The 21,259-nt window shown below is 45.9% G+C and overlaps 1 protein-coding gene across 2 annotated transcripts; it reads right to left on the bottom strand.

The window, feature by feature from the left end:
• Nucleotides 1-1,147: 1,147 nt before the first annotated feature.
• Nucleotides 1,148-20,902, bottom strand: LOC139796930 (tumor necrosis factor alpha-induced protein 2-like). 2 transcript variants are annotated; one of them, XM_071745519.1, is made up of 12 exons: nucleotides 20,820-20,902; nucleotides 13,749-14,100; nucleotides 11,202-11,829; nucleotides 9,488-9,602; nucleotides 8,079-8,201; nucleotides 7,241-7,341; nucleotides 7,063-7,161; nucleotides 6,767-6,890; nucleotides 5,685-5,807; nucleotides 4,664-4,819; nucleotides 3,403-3,524; nucleotides 1,148-2,976 (listed from the first exon to the last, which is right to left on the bottom strand). In XM_071745519.1, the coding sequence occupies exons 2-12, from the start codon at nucleotides 14,086-14,088 to the stop codon at nucleotides 2,835-2,837; spliced, it is 2,073 nt and encodes a 690-aa protein (XP_071601620.1). In that variant the 5' UTR covers nucleotides 14,089-14,100; nucleotides 20,820-20,902; the 3' UTR covers nucleotides 1,148-2,834. The 2 variants fall into 2 exon arrangements, with proteins under 2 accessions (XP_071601620.1, XP_071601619.1); XM_071745518.1 differs by lacking the exon at nucleotides 20,820-20,902 and adding an exon at nucleotides 18,725-18,743.
• Nucleotides 20,903-21,259: the final 357 nt, after the last annotated feature.

Here is a 21,259-nt window from a genome sequence, read left to right on the forward strand (position 1 = left end):
TGTGTGGGTGTGAACTCAGCCTGTGTCCAATGCCGGGGCTGATGCAGGCTGATGGCACCAATGTGCTGGCAATGCCACTGAAACTGTGCCCAGGAACCACATTTCTTGATTGTTCCATAAAACTGATTTTTTTTTTTTTTTTTGGTCTTGGCTATCTGCTCTGTCTCCAGGGAAGGGCAGACATCAACATCAGCAAAGGCTGAGTGACAGCCACACTGACCTCAAAAACATTTATTTAGTTGGTTTATAGGAGCGCTATTTATCAGCATTATTCTAACACTGTTACCAGAAGACATTCATGCAGCCTCCTGGAAGTACCTGGCTATGTGTAATATGCCACGTATCAATAAATGCATTGTAAATGTCGAGTCATACAGGAAAAAAAAAAAAAAAAAGTAGTTTCCTGGGCTCATTAGAGATGAAAGTTTGGGTTTTATAGCAGGATGAAGAGAATTGCCTACTGCAGTTCCATATGGCTTATGAAATGTGTATGAAAATCATTCTATCCTACCCATCCTAATTAGAATATATAAATAGATTCACTGTTTTCCTTCAAGCACTTAGCTGGAATCTTTTTTTTTTTTTAAAGACCAGAGTAATCACTGGTATGATGCATTTCTGTAGGCCCTCAACATCTCTAAATCAAAGTGCAATTATTTATAGCAATAACATGGCCTTTTACTAATTGGAAAAGAAAATGCTGCACAATAGATGACAGTTGTCATGAGTGCTCAGCACTGTCAGAAGTAATTTCAGCATTTGGCTTTAAATTGTAGCTGCGTGAGTGTTTGGATAATAAATGTTTATCTGATGTGTCTGTATGAAGTTTTGTGGGAGCGTGAAGATGCAAGGAGGGGTTGGCACCAGTTGTGGCAAGGTAGCAGATGGAAACCAGGGACTATGTTTCACTCAGTGTACAATTCTGTCTCATAACCTGATGGCAAAGGACTCCATCTGCATCTGCCCCATGGCTGGTGAGACAGCAAAGCCAAAGGTTTAATAGCAGCTGCTAGAAAAGTAAAAGGGGACAGAAGGCCAGCTGGGGCCAAACACTGCTGGACTGCATCTGCTAAAGACTTGTATGAACAGAAGGAGACAACAGAGACAGAGGAAAGGGGATGTAAAATTGCCAGCAGTAAGGCTGAGATAAATGTCAAACATATATCTTTTTATTATTCAACATTGAGACTGTGGTAGTGCCTAGAGGCTGATCTTTTAGACTTTGTTATACCAGATACCATAAACATGGTGCACATGACAGTCCTTGCTCCAGAGGGGAAGGAAAGCCAAGATATGGGATCCATACACAATACAAATAGAGGATACCTTGGCTTTGCCAGCTTATCTGTAGTCCAGCAAGACCCTCCCTACCTGGAACGAGTGGGTGACATTGAGTGAAGCAGGCTGGGAGGAGTGGAAGATTTGGCCCATTGAAGGAGCTGGCAGGACTGTATGTGGCAATTCAGTAAACTGCCAGAGACAGAATAAATGAGTCACTTTTCTAGCATATTTGAATCCTGTTTAAATATAAACATTTCAAATGAGTAAAAAATAAAACTAGATGCAAAAATACACCAGTGGTATATTGCATATGCATATAAATACATTACATGGTTTGCACAGTCATTATGCATCTTCCTTCCGGACCAGCTTTCTACACCCTGATACAGAAGCTGAACTAGAGAAAAACCCTAGAAGGGAAAGGTCTCCAACTAAACACAGTGTTATTTTGGCAGGTGATTTGCTTCCCCCCAAAAAACTGGGCTGTAAAACAAACCAGTTTCACAACAGCCCCATTTGTGTTTTCACATCATATCTACCTCACAGCAAGAGGGGAAAGAGCGAGCAAGGGAAGGGTGCTGCACACAGGGTGCTCGATACATTTTGATGGCATTTGAGGACAGTTCCACCACCAGCTCAAAGCCCAAGATATTAACAGGGTCTGGAAAAGTCACTGCCCCAACAGGGAAGGCTTAGGGCAACATCCAAAGTGCTTCACCAGATGCTGGGACTTAGCACACAGGACCCACCCCAAGAGGCAGGTTGCTCTTGACCCAGAGTGGGGACACAGCTGAGGGGCTGGTGGCTCTCAGGGGGGGTTTGGGTGCCCCCACCTCACAGAGGTGAAGGAAGCACAAGCTCCCTGGCCAGACTGTGGGGCCAGCAAGAGCTTTCCAGGGCCCATTCAGAAACTCCTATGCTCCTGGGCAGTGCAGCCAGGGCCATCCCAAGTCCCAGATCTGGGAGTACTGGAGGGCAGTGGGACAGCTGCAGTCCTGTTGCAGCTGAGAGCAGCTCCTCCTGACCCAAAACCTGGTACCTCTCCCACCAGCCTAACACAGACCTCCTGCCCAACCCAGAGGAAGGCAACCAGGGTACCAGCATGCTCACACAGGACTTTTCCAACCTCTCTAAGTTTTAGCTTTGTTTTCTGTTTCCCACCATTTCCTTAGAAGACAAAATACTACGTGGGAAGTGCCTGCTCAGTCTTGGCCAGCTGAGGAGTTGGCAACATGGCCTTCATGGTACCCTGTGAGGTAGATGGAGATCAGAGCACCATGGCAGTGTCCAGGCAGAGAACATGGTGACATCAAGGAGACCTTGGAGGGAGTTTGTGGCTGCTGAGAGGAGCAGTCCCAGGCTTTGCAAGAACTTCACCTTCCACCGGTGCATGGAGAACAAGATTCCCATAGAGATGCTGAGAAGCAGATTAGGACAAAGTATGATCTGTAGGAGAAGGTGGCAGTGTGTGCTGTGCCTTACTCCAGAAAAGGGTCTCCATTCTCAGCTTAGCCCACAGTCCAGCACAAGGTGGGTTCCAAAGTGTCCTTGGCCTAGGACAGGTTTATGTTGGAGAAGAGTGGAGCCCTGCACGATGTGGATGCTGTCCTGTCTGCCAAGTAGCCCAGGATGCTTTTGAGTTCACTGTGTGTCAAATTGGCTTTGATGTACAGGAAGGCTTCCAGGTGCCTTTTGCTGTGGAAGAGAAATGGGCAGGTGTTAACCTCCTCCTGCACATCTCCATGTGCCCAGTCTCTGGCACCAGGATGTGGCCTTCACCCTGTGGCAGTGCTGAGGTCCCCAGTGGATGCCAGGTTGGCAGCTGGCAATCCTGCATGGGACCCAGCACTGTCCCAGGGTAGGGACATCCCTACCTAGGGTAGGGTAGGGAATCTCCAAGCCAAAGGACAAAATCAGATCAGAATTTGCAATATATAATTAGGCCTCTTAAAATAGGTTTTATTGCCCAATGGCACCGGGAGAGCTGCAGCCTGGCAGGCAGCCCCCACCCATTTTTACAGACTCAGGGTGAGGAACATCCCCTATACTTGTATTTGACTATTTCCTGGTTCAATTCAAATTCCACATAAATATTTGCAAGTCAGTTTCAGTGTCTCTTACCAGATATCTGGGTATGTCATCGCGAATGTTGCAACTTCAATTTTAATAGCACCCAAATCCTGAAGCCGGATTATTTCAGCCAGTTTGGGAAGTGCCAAATTCAGCCACGTGGCTTGAGATCCCTGCCAGAAGAGGAAAGAAGTTAGCATGGCATCGTGGTTGTGCCAGCCACTGCCAAGGCCAGGAGCTGTGTTTCACCAGGGATGCCACTGAGCCAGCTCCCCAGGCTGTTTCCCGGTGATGGGGAAGGACACACCAGTGACACTGGGTGCCACATTGCTTTCTGTGATGTTTATTGGGCCAGTCTTGGAGAAACTGGATTAGTTTTGTCGTGGTTTTTAATCCTCTTATACAAGTGGTGTAAAGTTTGCCCTTAAGACTGAGATACATGTGTCCACCTCAATAGACTCTCTCTGCTCTTCCCTCCCATTTTCCTTCCCTTGGGTTTCTTCTCTGCCCAGTGTGTGTAGGAGAAGTGATGGGCAAGGTAATGTCCTGCCATGTGCTGTTCTCTCCCAGCTCTGCACACACCCCTACCTTCAGCATCTCCTGGCACTGCCAAAATCCTCTCCCTGTCTACTCTGGGAGAAGCCCCTGCTGGACCCATTTTCTGGCTGCTGTAAACCCCAAGGTGCTGGCTGCTTGAGCTCCCACCCATGCCAAGTGATGCTCAGGCTTGTTCCTTCTCCAGTCACATGTACATGGGGTGGTGGAAGACACTGCTTGTCTTAGCTTTTTTGTGGGCAATTTTAAAGGTGTGAAAGGAGAGAGGTGATCCCAGTGGACAGAGAGGGGCGTTTCAACCACACACAAAAACTAAGGGTCTCTGGTGGGGCAAACCTCCATGTACCAGGGATCCAGTGCTGCCCATCCCAGCCTCTGCCTGGCCTAATGTCAGCAGAGTGAGGGGAATGAAGAGTAAGGGGGAAGAGTCAAAACCCAGACTCCATACAGACTGTACTGAAACCATAGCAGTGCAGTGTTTAGCTAAATCTTAGCTATTAATATAAATTTTCAAAAGGCAACCACTGCCTGTGGGACAAAGGAGGAGTAAATCAGCATTCTCCATCTGGGGGAGGGCAGGTTGGTGGCAGGGGAGTCTTCCTGTCCCACTTGGAGACCTCTTTCTGCCTAAGGCCCTACTTTACAGGAAATTAAGCTGAGCTGGAAAGGTTAACGAGAGGCCCCAGAAAATTTATTTTCCTGTTTTTCAGTGTGCCCATGTCCCATGCTGTTGCAGACACAATGAACACTCACGTACATTACTGGTGCAGAAGGCTTCCAAGTCAGCAGCATTCTTGGAGATGTTTTGGGCAAGGTTTTGCTGTTGTGCTGGATTTTTCAGACGGAATTTTCTCTTCAGCAGTCTGACAATGTACTCTTTAACCAAACGGGTGTGAATCTTCTCCATGATAGCCTGTTGGGAAGGGGAGAGGGAGGTGTCATCCATCTGTCTTTTGCTTGGGGACAAAACAAACTCTGTGTGTGGATGGAACCCAAAAGCACTTCTGGTGTTTTAAAACATGCCCCACCAAATGCCTGCTGCTGATCACCCGTGAGGAACAGTGCTGGCTGCCACCCTCCCCATGACTGGTTACATGACATCCTAGATGCTGAGAATTTCTTTGTATTCAAACTAATGAAGGGTGGGAATTTCCAAATGTTGTTTCCTTCTGGGAAGAGCTGAAGGCATAGAAAAACAGTAATGTGCTAGAGAAGAAGCAGACGTACTCCAGAGAAACAGGAATTAACACTGCTCCTCCTGTTCCTTTCTCTAATTCCCAAACCATCATAATTTTATTTCAGCTACTAAGAAGACAAAGGCAGGAAATAAAATATTTTTTTATATGGTGAAGTTTCACATATACTCCAGCACCACTGAAAATGTGGTTGTGACTCAGCTATCTGGGATTTGTCCCAGTCACATTTGTCTCCTCTGGTCTTTACAGAAATCAAAAGGAGCCAAACACTGTGTGATTGCATCTGTGTTTCAGGGCTGAGAAACCAATAAAGCCATATTTTGGGTGATCCCTGAGCACTTTCTCTACAGCAAGGGTGGTCTTCTCTGCAAACACTGCTGCAGAACTACAGGAGTGATTCTGCTGGAGAAGAGAAAAATTTATACAGCAAATTTATGCAACCTGCATGCTGATGGAAATCCTGCCTGAGATGGCTCTCCAACACCAGGCCAGATATCCAGCTTAAGGTGGGTCAAGGCAACTCTGGTGGCAGAAGAACTTGAAAACATCCCAGAATCCCTCCAATATTCCTATTTGACTTACCTGATACAAAGGGTCCTTCAGGGTTCGGAAGTCTGAAATATGTGTGCTGGTGGTTTTAATGATCTCATTCATAATTTCATTGCTGGAGTCCCATTTATTTTCTGTAAACTTTTTATAGATTGGCTGAAAAAAGGAAAATCTGCTTAGTTCCCTCAAAGCAAATTCTATGCAAACATATGTTTAGTGTTTTATGTATTGTTTCCTAGTGCAGGGGTGTGATGATGACTTAGAGTGGCACAGGAAGAGGGGGCTGCATTGAGTTAGTGCCCCCTTCTTGGTTCCTCATGATGAAGAAGAATGAGGGCTTCAAAGATGGAGATGATTTTGGAGATTACTTTTTTACTTTCACATTTTTAATGTTTTGTCTAAAGCATCTGGTCTGATTAAAGAATTATGGAACCATCAGAAGAAAAAAAGGAATCATTTTAAGATGTTTTCAATCACCATTTTTCTTGGCCACAGTAAATAAATCTGAAAATCAAAAATCACCCCTGCTGTGTCAAATGCCTTCCAAAAGGCCCTGCAGAAAAAGCAGGAGATTGTGGCTGAACATTCCCGACTCCTACACCTTCCTCTCCACCACACCTGATTAACTTAAAAAGCTTGTGCTAGTTACATATACACTAAAGAGAACAAGAGGAAAAAAAAGAAAATAGCAAAAGAAGAAAAAAAGAAAAAGAGAAAAAAAAAAGTAAGAAAAAAAAAAGAACCAGAAGTGCTTTTTAGGCTACTTTCACCACCTTCATGAACAAGCCAAAAGCTGTGTAATTCCAGTTTATGTCATTTACAATTGCTTCCTAAAGTCTGGAGTGTAAATATGTGCAGGTGGAGACTCTCACTTCTGCAGCAGTTATCTCAGCTGTGATCAGCACCATTTGTGTTCCTCTGCCCAGTCATGCCTATGGAGCTGCACCCATTCTGCCTGCAGGCTCAAGGACAAGCTCAAGGAGAGGTGATTCAGAGGTTTTTGACTGCTGAGATGTGACCTCCCCACAGACCTTCTGAACTCTGCTGCAGCTGAATCAGAGATTTGGGCAACAGATAGCAGGGCAGAACATGCCCAGCACTGGTGGATACGGTACCTTCAGCTGTGCAAACAGCTGCTGGAGCAGCACCTCGAAGCCACTGTTTTCAATGTTGCTGAGAGTGCTGAGGACAATGGCTCTGTTTTCATTCTTATCTGCCATGTTTTCCTCTGCGTAGTCTCTGCAAGGAAATATCAGCCAGGTCAGAATAATCTGTTACCAATAGATATTCAAAGATCTCGAGGCAGATGGACCTTCCTGTGCCCATCTGGAGTACACTTGCCCTCTTCCACACTATTTATTACCCCTTGCCTGCAGAGGAAGGAGCAAAGCCTTTTCTTTTGGACCCTTACCTAAAATTCCAGCAGTTGTTAATACTTGCAATCAATATAGGCTTGTAGTATCTCTGCTTCTTGCTTCTTTCCTTAAAGTCTTCAAAAGCATCCTTGTAGCTGGAAGGGGGATAGGGAGAGGGTGAGAAGATGCCCCGGGGCACTGTAAGCCCGGTGGCCCCGCGCTGCTTCACTGCACCTGCGGAGGAAGGCGGGCAGCTCCTGCCACAGGCGGCACGACAGCTCCTCGCCCACGGCCACACTGATGTCCTTGGCTCGCATCTGGCCGCTGTGGATACTCTAAAAAACAAACAAACAAACAGACAAGCTCAGTTTTAAAGGCCTGCTCCAAAAAGTCCAGGTTCGCTGTTACCTGCTCCAGATCTTTCACCACGGTAACCGTGCCCGGCTCTCCCCCACGCCCCCCAGGACTGAGCCAGGGACTGAGCAGCAATGCTCATTTGGGGTGCTCAAGACAATTCTGAACTCTATTTTCAAATGGGGAGAGATATGAAGAAGAACGAAGCATTAAAGAAGGACTATAAAATAGCTGAGAAAGTGAGGAAAGCGATATGGGTTCTTTGGCTTTCTTCACCGAGCATCATCTGATTGCATTAAAAAAACCCATCAAACTTAAGCACAGCAACCTCAGAATATGAACGGTTTATTTTTTTAAAAATAAACTCTACTAATCCTCTGCAGCCAGAGGAGGGGGAGTGCTGAGCATTTGGAAAGGGTATGAGCACTCGGAGGAGCTCTGCAATCAACCCCGCACTGCTCCCTGGCTCGGCTCAATCCACCTCTTGTCCCTCTGCTGCGATGTTACCCAGCTGGGGGTGCAGAAAAGACCACACAGGGAGCAATGAAGGCAGCTTTCCTGCTTCTTTTGCTTACAGAGGAGTTTTTCTCCACCACATGCTAAACCAAGACCATGCCCAACCTTCGGTTCAGGCTCCCCTGTGCCACCCAACTCTGTGACTCAAATTGTAAATACAGGCACGACGACAGTCTTTATTTTTAATATGTATCTGTATTACCTGGATAACAAATATTGCTAGTAGACTCTGAAAATGTCCATTTAGTTTCTCTGGTTCTTCGTCTTCCTTCCATGTTTGTATTTCTTTATCTAAGCATTTACTCAGTACATTTTTGATAGTAGCCTTTAAGGAGCAAAGAACAACAGCTTTACCACAAAGTGTAGGTAGCAGCTCCCATCTTATGCAGTGTAAAACCATCTTATGGTTTTACACACCCACCCACCATTTGTCTCTCTAAGCAGACTGTTTCCTCAGCCCTGCATGAGAAACAAAGGCTCTTTGTTACGAGACACCTTACCCACCGCTTCACAGCAGCAAAGACAATCCCCTCACGACACCCATATATGCAATAGCAAGTTAATTTTTTCAGGGTAGGAATTAAGATCAATGCCTACCTCCCTGCTCACCCCTCCTCCACGTCAGCCGTGTCCCCGAGGGCAGGGCAGGGAGCAGTGGGTAGGAAGGTGGCAGGAAGCTACACATGCCAGAGCCCAAATTCCCCCAGCCACACGTGGCCTGTGCCTCACCCTCAGAGCTACCCTCTTTTTTTCTGTTACTTCTGAAGTCTTAACGAGCACTGGAAAATGAAACAAAGCGTTCTCAGGTATTTCTGCTCTCATCCCTCTGGTTCACAACACATCCTGCAGCGAGGCTTTTGCAATGGTCTGTAGGGTGGCTGGCATGTACCTCTGACAACCAAATGCCTTGCTGGGGTGCTTGGCAGTCCTCATGCTCACTTCTCCCATCTCTAAACCATCACAGGCTACAGGTAAACCTGGAACTTGTCTTCTTATTTTCCAGGAATTCCAACCCCAATTGCCAGAAGCACTAAGCCATGGGAGTAATGTAAAAGTGGCTTTTTTTTTCTTTCTTTTTTTTTTCCCCTTTTGCCATTAAGGCAAGAGTGATCTAATAACCCGAGTAACTGTTATTTTCTGCAGACCAGATGATTCTCCATCAAAATGACAGATTTTCCAAGGCCAGGTGTGCATGCTTTGTGCTCACTCAAGGTCTGGCACTGCAGAGACCAGAAGTCATTCTGAATCCATCACCTGTGTGAGGGAGCATAAATCCTTTTGGGGATTTATCAGACAACTGGAAAGTTACCTGTAAAGATTTGTTGTTAGTTTTTTCCCCACCTTCCTACCACAAGGTTTGCAAGATCAGAGCTGTTCTTTTCTGATGACTCCCAGGGCAGAAGGCTGAGCTAACCAGAAGGCTGCTCTGCAAGTCCCATCTAGCAGAAAGGTGACCTGTTCTCCAAAAGGAAACAAAAGCATTTTTGCTTTTGCTTCTTTCTGGAAGGATCTGTGACTCATGAAAAGTGTACAGGCATGGCAAGTCAGAGCTCGTCCAAGGAGTCATACGGGAACAGCAAAGCTAAGAGCAGGGACTGAACAGATTCTCACCTCTTCACTGTCAAGGTATTTGTTTTCAAGCTCTTTTCTCAGACTTGAAGGCAAAAGGCTTCCAAGCTTAACTTTTTCCAACTCCTCAGCTAAAACACGATCTTTCCTCATATCTCTGGAATAAGAAAGCCAAACAAATTATATTTTCCAAGGGCAGTGTAAAATTGAGACAGCTGTTGGTGTAAATCACTAACACTTTTTGAGGATATGAGTGGAAAAACAGATGGAAATGTACATTGTCCTTAGTCCAGGCAGGGCTTGAAGGTTCTGAATCTATTCCAGGGGTGAGACCTGTGAGGGTGGGACTCTTAGCAACCAACCCCAGAGTCATGTTCTCACAACCTCCTGAAAACTGGCGATGGAATTGGGTATGGGGACTCAGAGAAGCAAGAGACTGGTTCCAAGAAACAGCTTCTCTCTGTCAATATCAAGAGGTGATCAGACGAAAAGCTGGCATTTCATGGATAGTTTGGAACAGAGTGGGCAGTTCCATACCCCACTGTCATGTTGCCACCTCATGCCAGCTGAGCCAGGTGCTCCTGAGCAGATTCAAGGGAAGGGAGATGTCAGTCATGCAGGGCTCAGGGCACCACTAGTGGGGTGTGAGATGAATTGGAAGCATCCTCTCCCTCTAGAGCTGCAGAGAATAACCCTGAGCATCCCCTGATCCCTGTGCTTGCACATGACCCTGTTCCACAGGGCTACATCTCTGTGCTTCCAGCACACGGGCTGCTTCTGGTATGATGCTGCAAGCTGGGGTCAGGCTGGTGTTGCAGCCCTACTCCTCCTTCTGGACCTGGCCTCTGGGAACATCCCACAAAGCAGCTGCTGCCCAGGCCAACATCATCCCCAGTGCCCAGCTGCCCTGCTCTGGCTGAGCCCTGCTCCTTGCAGCCCTGCTCCTTGCAGCTACTGATTTCCAAACACACACTGGTTCAGGCCTGAATATCCTGACCTAGAGCACAGCACTAGCTCTGGAAAATGTCCAGGATCAACACTGACTCATTATACTCTGTCAGTGAAACTTTATTAGGAAAAAGTGGAGGTGAAGGTTTAATGGCTTTAGAAAAGCAGAAGAAACACTGCTGATGTATTTACTGGTCTTCACCTAAGAAATGAGAGTTCCTGATTCTCCATCTGGTACTATAAGCCACAACAAATAATATTTTCAGGTCTATAACATATACAGGGCTTTGTGACAATGGAGGGCCACCCCTGGCTGATCACGTCCTCTCACAGGGGCTCACCCATTGGTCTCCTGACCCTGAGGAGAGCACACCCTGTGAGTGATGCCTCAGCAACATTCTCCATGCCCAGAATAATTGCATAACAGACTGTTCTCTTTATTAGATACCCTCTGGTCCAGAGGGCTGAAATTTCCAAATTTTACAAGAATGAGCTTAGGTTTGCAACTGGAATAGAGATCAGGGCAACAAACCTTCCCAATTTACCTCACAAATGAAGCCCTAAACATCTGTGTCTCTTGCCCAGAAGCTTGAATGGTGGGGTGAGCTCTTGGCTTACAGCCTTGAGCGTGTCCCTTTGTGACTGTCCTGGCCAGCAGTACATCAGCACAGCGCCAGTGACACCAAAACCCAGCCAGGTACTGCACTCTATTGCACTGATACCAACCCATAAATCAAACAAATGTCTGGTTTGCCGCCAGACAACCTGTGTTAATCACCAGGGATAAATGTGTAAAAGCCTCACTTACTTTGGATAAATGTTGTGCACCCATGAGAGGAGGAGGTAAATATCCTTGTCTTCCAGATAAGACTCAGCATTTTTCTTTGCCTGAGAGGCAAAATAATTGTGGTAGAATTCTGCATATGTGCTGAACACATTAAACTCAGGAGGATAAAGCTCTTTAATGTACTTCACAACTATTGTCAGATCTTCTTTCATGGTCTTTCCCATGTGCAGGAGGTTCTGGCCAAGTGTAGAGAGGTTCTCAGTTTTAGGAGTACGGCTTGTGTCTTTCATTCGAGCCTCTACTGTCTCCTTTATTGTAGCTATCCAAAGCTCTTTCCATTTTCTAGGTCTAAGTTGCATGTTTTGGTCAGGTGGGTTCTCTGATGTGTAGTTCTGATCCTCCTTCTCCTGCTCGTTCAGTGCCTCTACTGCCTGCTGCAGCAATTCTGGGTTTGTTTTTGCTAGCAGTAAGGAGTCTTTCAAGGTGCTGAAGACTTTGTGCTTCAGAACTTCATAGAGAGACTCAACATCTTGCTGGCTGGTGCTCAGTCCCTCCTCACTTTTGCTAGACAGGCTCTTCTCCAGGACAATGAGATACTGAGCAGCATCACAAAGCTTGTGCTCTTCAAGGAGATCCATGACTTGTTTGACTGTAAAAAAAGAACAGCCTTGCTTTACCCAGGAGTGAAGAACTCAATTTCTATTTGATATAAAACAATGGCTCTGTAATACTTTTTTTAAAAGTTTGTATTCCTAGAAACTAGATATTAGGATTTTTCACCATACAGAAAGCCTTTCTATTTCTTTAAAGATCAGGTTATTTCTATCCTGCCTCTAACTGAAAGAATGGTAATTTCAATACCCATCACTAATGTATTTTAATACAGACAGATATTCATGTGCATCATGTTTCCCAAAAATGTTTCACATCATGTTTCCCAAAATTTAGATTTGTTGGGATTATTATTATTTTTTTTATTATGCTCCTTCAACTTAATATGACCTCAAGTATGAAACATGGCTTTAGAAAGAATGTAGATGGAAAGATGTAGCTAAATAAGATATGCTAGAGGTAATACCACATGTGTTTTCCAGAAATAGGTTGGCACAATCTGACCTGTGAAATTGTTTTGGAGGACACATTTAGTGGGTAAGATAAATACAGCTGGATCACCCTATCTGAACTACAGTCAGATGCAGTGAAATCTGGGAAATTATGAGGTAAATTAGAGAAGTTATATCCCCAAATAAGTTTTGTTAGATGAATAAGGTTTGTACAGAAAAACCTGGGTGGAGAAAGCTTGCATTATTCATATGCAGTATTATCTTCATATTCTTCTTTAGAGACCATGGCACAAAAGCTGGGAGTGCCCTATTGCCATCTGCTGATTACACAGAGTTCAGAGACATTATTGAAACTGGTGTATTATATACAACGGGATAACTGGAAGAGCAAATGATTTGAAATTTAATAGAATAGATTCAATAGAACAAAAGTTACTTAGCAACAAAAAGGATTTTCTGTTGCAAGCTGGATGTGAATCAGCCTGAGAAGGGAGATACCTGGAGAATTAATATATCATTATTGTGAGATGATGGAGAAGAAGTCAGACATGACCCCAGGATGTACACAGAGAGGAATGTCCAGCTGAGATAGGAAAATTATAACTAAGTGCCAGGCACTGGAGGTATCTTGTCTGGAATACTTTCTGCAATTCTGGTTGCTTTATGTCAAAAAAGACATTGGGGCCAGGGCAATGCAGCAGTTAGAGCAAAGGCACAAAGGGTCTGCTTTCAGTAGGCTTGGTTCATCCAGCTGAGCAAGTTCAAGGTCAAGAAGGAAAAGCACCACTTAGGGAAAACATTTCACACGTGGAAAAAGAGAAGTCAATTAGCCAGAAAAAGGCTTGTCTGTAAATGAGAATTTTTGTACAAAACCTGTAAGATCTTGGAAGACCTCTGCATAGTTAAGGAGGTGGGACTGAAAAATCAACTTAAGGTACAGCTTGCTAAATTTGTGAATCAGGTAATGAGATAGATATGTCACCTGATGTGGCAGGTAAGCCTTGGAAGTGCCAAGGGGCACTTTCCTCTCCAGTTCTGGGTTTCTCTGGGTAGGTATTTTTCTATCCTCAGGCACAATGCCTGTAACTGGATGAGCTGAATGTTCAGATATCAGCCCCAGGGAAAACCCTGTGTGCAGTTCACTGCTCTCCCTGGGGAAAGAGGAGGTAACAGAGGGTGGTGCTTTCATAGAGGAACAGAGCATAGAGCCTTGGTTTCTTGCTCACCCATAGATCTATGTGTCGCCATGAGAGGTAGAGATAAGTTTTGTTTTGGACAGAAAACCTACAGACTAGTAGCTCCTCAAGGAGTGTGCTCTTGGTACTAAAGGACTGGGACTTGAGTCATGGCTCCCTCAGCCCATGTTTCCCCAAGCTCCTTGGACAAGTCCCTTCACCCTGTTGGTGCCCTGGTTTCTCAAGGGGACAATTCTCCACCTCCTGCAGTCCCTCTAGAGATAACTATGGCCTATGTGGTGGTGCAAGGCAGATGGAGGAGTACGTACCACTTGGTGGCTTGGTCTTTTTCATCTTCTTAAGTGCACTTGTAAGGATTCCCTTTATTCCTTTCTTCCCCTTCTCAGGGCTGTCCCCAGCAGAGGTGCAGCTGCCATTGCTTGTGATGGAAGATGTACGTGAAGGTCTGCAGGCTGCTTCTGGCCTTTCATTCATCTTCTGCTGGTACCTGGACCAGATCTCATCTCCAGAAGGTTCAAGACAGGCAGAGACTTGCTCAGCTACTGATGCTGAAGGGTTTTCGAGCTGCCTGTTTGCATCAATGCAACCCTCTGATCCATTTCGTACTCCAATAGGACCACTTTGGAAAAAAGGCAACATTTTCATCATTTTTCTTCTAGTCTGTAAATTGCAGAAAGAAATCATCAGATTATAACAGTTTTCATAAAAACTACAGTGGCACAGCAGGGAAAGCTGTGTTCCCATTTAAAAAAATAATTATGGAATGAGTTGTCCCTGTCTTGGTGGGGTGGGAAATGCTCCATGTGCTTGGTATGAGCACAGCTCTGCAGAAGAGCTCCTGAGCAACATCACCTCAAGCAAATGAGCAGTTGGAAACAGCTCTCTGGTCTAAAAAAATAACTTAGAAAATACTGATGAGTGATTTTAAGGGTGATTTAGATGGCCTTAGAGACCTCAAGTTTGTCTGGATACAGGGGAGCGGGGCTCTCCCATGGGATGCAGTGGGATGTGAGCATGGACGCTACACAAGAATGATGTAAGTGGCATGGGAGAAGTGTTCTGTGCCTAATCAAAGCAACCAAGAAACTCCCATACGCTTATATGGCATCAGGATCAATTCCCACCTTCCTCAGAGCCTATTTTTTGATGATCTCTGCTCATTTGGCTGCAGATCTGTTTGTGGAAGCACACAAGTATCTTATTGCAAGTACAGCATGAAAATGAGATGAGCTGACCAAGCCAGGTACGTGTCAGCTTTCACTGAGCAGAAGTCCTGCTGGTTTAACTGTGTCCTCATTGAAGTCAGCAATAAAATTCTTAGTTTTATTGAGGAGAGCAACCAGAGGGGGTGGCTGAGAGTTCAGAAGCATCACGGGATGTGAAAAACACGGTCAGAAGGATGGGGGTGTGGGAAGTGCAGCAGTATCTCCTGGTATGAGCATCACAAGGCTTATCACTTTAGGCCCAAAAATCCCAGTGAGAAGCATGGCTTCAGCCCCCTGCCTGCTGCCTGCATCCCTACAGTGACAGACACAAGCTCAGGGATGCAGTCAGACCCTTTGAACCCACACACAGTCTGCATAATCTCATTTTCAAAAGAGGTCCCAGGGTGACTCCAGCATGCCAAGGTAGGGCAACATCAGCAAAGCTTGTTGATGCTTTGGTGTGATTTGTTGGGTGTTTTCATACACTGTTGTTCCATCCATCTGTCTTGCAATGTGGGGCTGTGGTGCAGGTGGTGGCTTATGCAGAGACAAATGCCCACGAAATGGGGTGGTGGAGGGGGAAAGGTTCTGACCAGATTGGACTGAGACCAAGAGCTGCTAAATAAAACTGCTGCTAGTGACCAGAATCCATGTAGTTTAGCCTTATATAAACAGAAACTAGCCTGCCAGAGAATAATTATCCTGCAGAAATTATCCTGTTCCACCACCAACACTCCAGCACTACAAATAATTACTAACAGAAATTTATTATCATCTTTTTTAAATTTAGAATTATTTATGTGCATAGAATCATTTGGTTGGAAAAGACCTTTAAGATCATCAAGACCAATCATTAACCCAGTGCTGCCAATTCCACCACGAAACCATGTCCACAATTTAGTATATTGCTATTGATCTATTTTCATAATTACATAGATTTATATAATGATTATAATCATACAACTATTGGGAATAAACAGAGTGACTCATGGTTTCCAATCTTTGTTCCAACTTTTTTTAAGTGACCTGGGAGACCAGTGGACTTCTCTATGAAGAACTCTGAGGCTGGACTGCGTAAGGGGAGAGGAATTAGGCTGTAAATAAAGGAAGAATTTGGCTGTATTTATAAAGACCACAATGTGGTGATCTTCAAATACCCTTGTTAAGTTTGTGCTGTTGATCTGTATCATGTGGATACGAACTGTGTCACTTATTTCTGGGTAAACTAGTTGGAAGGCTGTGGCTTTTTGTTTTAATTGGGGTTTCTCCTGCTGGGTCCTGGCAGCTTTCAAGCACCAAGTTAGTGGCAGCAGCTGGGTGGTACAGAGAGCACTCAGAGCCTGGCATGGCTGAAAGCTTTCCTTCTCCGTGCTTTGGCTGCCAGGTCACATCAGGATTGCTTTTAAAACACAATAAAGCTGAAAACTCACTGGGGAAGAAAAGAATGGGTGTGGGTATCCATGAGTTGGCTGGTTCTCAGCTAAGCTGCTGGTCTGCACCCCAGGGTGAAGTGCAAAGCTGAACCTGAGGTGCTGGGTCCCTGCTCAGCAGAGCCCTTGGGCCTCAGGGCTCAGGGCTGGTCACCTGGGAGAGTAAAGGGATCCCAGCACCAGAGCTGCTCAGAGGCACCGAGTTCTGGCTGGAGCTCATGTATTGGGAGGGAGGGAAGGGGAAATGCCCTGTGGTTCACTTTGGCTACTCTACTCAGGATGTCCCACTAGAATCCTAAAAATGGGAGGAAAGAGCTCCTTTTTCTTACCTTCCCACTACAAAAAATAATGTGGTAACAGGAATTCTCTATAAGTGCTTGGGACTTTCCTAATTTTTTTTAGGGCTATTTTCCTAGACTTATTTCCCAACAAGATGCAGTGTTTAGATTCATGCTGCCAAATCCCTTCCTTTCTGTTTGTTCAAGCACAGACTCAGATGAGTCCTTTCTCTCTCTCTCTCTTTCCTATTATTTCAAACAAAACAGTTATTGTTCCTATTTTTTTCTTATTTCTAAACAAAGAAAATACATCTCCCTTTCCTGTATACAAAGGTGGCTTTCAGAGTATTTTGTTTTGATGACTAATGCTCAGAAAGCTGGATTTCAGAATGGTTTTGCTTCTTCTCCAATACTAAAATGAACGTCATGTATCTTTGAAAACAATTGAAATTATGCTATACATAAGAGTCCATAAGGGAACACTTAAGCTGGTTAAAAGCTTTGTTTTTAGCAGCTGGCAAAACTTTGTCCTGGTAATGCTCTGAAAGGGCAGGCACAGGGACTGTGATGCCTGGGAGGGAAGCAGGTAGCTGAGCATGTGCTGCTGGGGGCTGCGGTCCCTCTGCAGAGCACACTGAGCCATTGTCCACAGCGTGGCCCTATCCCACAGCCCAATTAGAAAAAAGATAAAATCAGATCCAGAGGCTGCATGGCAGCAGTGTGAGAACTGTTGGCAACACTGGAGTGTCAGGGTGTGCTTTTTCATCTTGAACTAATGATCACTGATGGAGTCATGCATCTGAGGAAGGCTCTTGGTGCAATAGTTGCCATGGTCATTCACACTTGGCCAACTTGAATGCCTGCCCAGCCTTTATAGGTTTGCTGCTGATGGTTTGCATATGTTGGTATCTGCAGCAGGAAATACCAGTAATCCCCAGCTCCATGTTCTGTTGTGAAACGCAGCCTCAGCCACTTAGAGCAAGTGGCACCAAAATCTGTCCCCTCACATTCTTCTCTTGATCACTAAATGGCCAAGCACTTTCTGTAAGAAACTTCCTATAAGAAACTTACAGAATTTTGTCTTCCTTATATTCCAAATAATATAAACTTATATTATTTGTCTTCCTTATAGAAAACAAGACAACAAAACATTTTTCAACAAGAAACACTCAGTAAAAAGCAGTTGGCACTGGTTATGGATGAAGGGCATGGGTTGGAGATGCTGTGCAGGTTCTGCTCCCCCATCACCCACTCCTGCCTGCTGCAGCAGACAGGATATGCCAGGAGCTCAGCTCTGGCTGAGGTGTCCACAGACTGCTCCTATACCCCTGATTTGTGTTCTGCTCACAAATCAAAGCCTGTTAAAATCACTAATTATTTTAGCAGTTGGCACTTTGGGAAATGCTGACTCATTGCCCAGGTTCAGGTCTTGGGAAATTTCATGATTTAAGGTCAAGACTTGACATAGATCCCAACTCATTATTATTACTAATTTACTGTTATCATCATCCTCATTATTATTATCATGTGGCACAACAGTTTATGGTGGGGGAGTCTTCCAATTATTTTTGTCATAGTATAATCAGTTTATGGTTTCCAATCAGAAGACCAGCACAGCTTGCATAGCATCCTCTGCTGCCCTGTACCATTAAGACAGTAGTGTTGCTGGTGGTTGGTGGTGCTGGAGAGGCACCCAGCATGCTTCCTGCATGGTGCTGATCGTGGCATGGAGAGGGCAGCAAGAACAGGGGGAAAAACCTGGAGCAGAGCCACAACAGAGGACACAACCCGGTGGCTTCCTGTTTTCTCATCTTCCTCCTCAAGGGAAACAGCCTTCCCACCACAAGCTTAGGAATAAGCTCATTATGAGGGACAGCTCATGGTGTGCCAGACAGCACTCAGGGGAACAGGATTACTGATTACCCCTATTCTGACGTTTTTAGTGCTCTTTTTCTTAACTTCTTTTTCCTGACCTACTGTCTGTATTTACAAGAATTTGTTTGGACTTATAGTCCTCTCCAGCCTGCTGACATCCTAAGTCAAACAGATTTACATCTTATGTTAGAGAAAATGACCCACTCTCCCACAGCCCTTCAGAAACCCAGAGCTGTTTAGCCAGTTTTATTCTCTGCATTTACATCAGCCTTTCCTTCCCCCCTCATTCTTCCCCCTGTCCACACAAGAAAATCAAAGAATCAAACCATCTTTCAAAGCAGTAAAACAATGCATCCAGAGTCAGTTGAGCATACCTTGGACTATGTGTTGACATTTAATAAGCTGCTCATAAATCAAAGCAAAGAGTCTACAAGACACCAGCCCCCCACTCTTTGCAAGCCAGGAAGCCCTTCTAAAAGGTGGGGTTTTTCCATACCATTTTTTGTTAGCTGGACTGGGCACTGAATGGAGACACCATGATACTGGCGATTTGGTTCTGCCTGAAAACTCACAGTCCAGACATGAACTGGGCCACCAACACCCCACCTTGAAATTTTACTATGCAGTTCAAATCCATGCTGCTGTCTGTGCATCACTAAGGACATGCACCACCCCATGTGGTCCAGCACCATCCCAATGGTGGTCAAGATCTGCTCCTAATGGGGTCAAAAGCTGAAGGGAAAAAAACCTGAAAATGATCCCGTAAACCAGTGTTCACTGTCAGAATTTTTCAAACAGCAAAAGGAAAGAGAAAATTGCACATACTGTTACTGGGAAAAAAAACAAGTGAGAAAATGCAGTGCAATATACTCCCTTTTAATTTCAAATCTGGGTATTATTATTTTAAACTGCTGCTGCTGAAAGAAAAAGCAGCTGCTGCTGTCTAGGGTTTTGTTTTCTTAATACTATTTCCAAAGCCAAAGCCTGCATCCTGGCTTGGACTCTGCAAAGTCCACTGCTAGAGCTAACAGTGACTGAGAAGATACACACAGTAATACCCAGGGACCAGACCAAAGCTCCTGGAGTGCTCCTTTCTGCCATCACTTTCAGACTCTGGCTTTCCAAGCCTCCTTTTACAGAGAAGATGACTAAAGCAAACCCAAACCACACTTTTCCAAAGCTCTCTGCTCCTGTTTGATCAGCTCAATCAGAACTGGCAAGGCTCAAAGGCCCTAGGTGGGGGCAGGTTGTTGAGGGATTTTGAGAATTATTATTTCTGTGGGTTTTCTGCTCTGAACTTGGATGTGATGTCAAAAGACCATGGTTTCTAGAGCAGATGTACAATCCAAACACAGAAAGTCTCCTCCTCATTTTGCAGCAGCATTGAGGAGCCCAACATTGAGGCTCAGTCCTTCCATTTGTTCCCAAGGAGCCAGTCTGGTAGCTGTGGGGCAGCTGCTCAAGGATGGGAGGGAATTTCAACAGGCTCTTCAGTGCTTTGGGAAAAAGCAGACCCCAGGGGCAGTGGGGCTTCCCTGACTGACAAAAAAATAGTCACAAAGCAGCAAGCATGGCAATGCAGAAGTGTGTCTAGCTTGACATGGTGACCCTAGCAGGGCACAAAGCCTGCCTGGGATCCAGGCACCAAAATGGTGGGGTTTTTTCCAGCTCAACTATGCTGAGTAAATCATAATCCTATTACTTTCTTGTGATTTGGGAGCAAATCGCTTCATTCTGAACAAAGAGGAGGGGGTGGGAAGTGCCACACTGAACCTGGATCCTGGCACCTGACCTGGGCTCGGGATACTTTGGGGCCCACGCTCTTCATCTGGATTTTGGGCAAGGGGTTATGGCTGGGGGTGCTGGGTGGTAACAGGAGCCACTGCTCACAGCCTGTGTTCATGCCCTGTAATATGGAGTTGTGAGCAACAGAAACTGGACCCAGCTGTCCCAGCCCAATTGCCAGACACATATTATTGCAGTCCCCGTATTCTTACAGCCCCCAGTTGTGGGATGTGCCTGGAGCTGCTGGAACAGCAGTTCAACTTAACTCTCTATTCAAGTAATTCCAGAGTGGGGATGAAATTGCATCCCATCCTTTAATATCTTAGAATCACAGAATCATAGAATGGTTTGGGTTGGAAGGGACCTTAAAGATCATCTAGTTCCACTCCCCCTGCGTGGACAGGGACATCCTCCACTAGACCAGGTCGCTCAAAACCCCATCCAACCTGGCCTTGAACCCTTCCAGGGGAGGAGACAGCCACAGCTTCCTCGGGCAACCTGCTCCAGTGTCTCACCACCCTCAAATTAAAGAATGTCTTCCTAATGTTTAACCTAAATCTCCCCTCTCAAGTTTTAAATCATTCCCCATTGTCCTCTCACTACACCCCGTGTAAAAATCCCTACCCCCGGCTTCTTTGTAGATATGGCGAGGTTCCTGCCTTCCGCTTATTTCCCCCCCCGGTCCTCTCTCAGGCACAGCCGCGCAACAAGCGAGCGGGCAGGGGTGCGGGGGAGCGGCTCCGGCCGGGCAGGGCAGGGGACAGCCCCGAGCTGGGCAACGGGGACAGGCGGGACGAAGGACTTACTGTGCGGGGTCCGTGCGGGCTGGCGGGACAGCAGCGGTGACTGTGGGGCGGCGGGCAGCCCCGGCTATAAGGCGGGGAGGCTGTGAGGGGAGGGAGCGGGGGCGGGATCGGGACCCGCTGGCAGGGGAACTCCGGCGGCACCTCCCATCCCAAAACGGGATCAGGTCGAAGGGAAGAGAGACAGTCCCGCTGGTGGGAAAGGAGTCACCGCCGAGGGGGGGTGGCTGTCCCCAGGATGGTCCCAGCTGAGTCCCTGTCACCTCCTGAGGGACCGGCGGAGGGGGCATCCTGGCCGCACCGCCCCGGAGGGAGCATGGGTGCTGCAGCCTTTCAGTGTATAAAGGGGGCTTCTAAGGAACATAGAGACTTTTTAGCAGACCCTGTAGTAAAAGGGCAAAGGGCAACGGTTTTAAACTGAAAGAGGGTAGATTTGGACTGGA

This window comes from Heliangelus exortis, chromosome 5, assembly GCF_036169615.1.
Source record: "Heliangelus exortis chromosome 5, bHelExo1.hap1, whole genome shotgun sequence".
NCBI lineage: Eukaryota > Metazoa > Chordata > Aves > Apodiformes > Trochilidae > Heliangelus > Heliangelus exortis.

What these genes read in the sequence shown, in the direction of transcription:
- LOC139796930 (XM_071745518.1), bottom strand. An exon ending in AAAGACCAAGCCACCAAGTG is followed by an intron (nt 11,830 to 13,748) that starts GTACGTACTCCT and finishes CTTTTTTTACAG; the next exon opens with TCAAACAAGTCATGGATCTC. An exon ending in AACAACTGCTGGAATTTTAG is followed by an intron (nt 6,891 to 7,062) that starts GTAAGGGTCCAA and finishes ATTTCCTTGCAG; the next exon opens with AGACTACGCAGAGGAAAACA.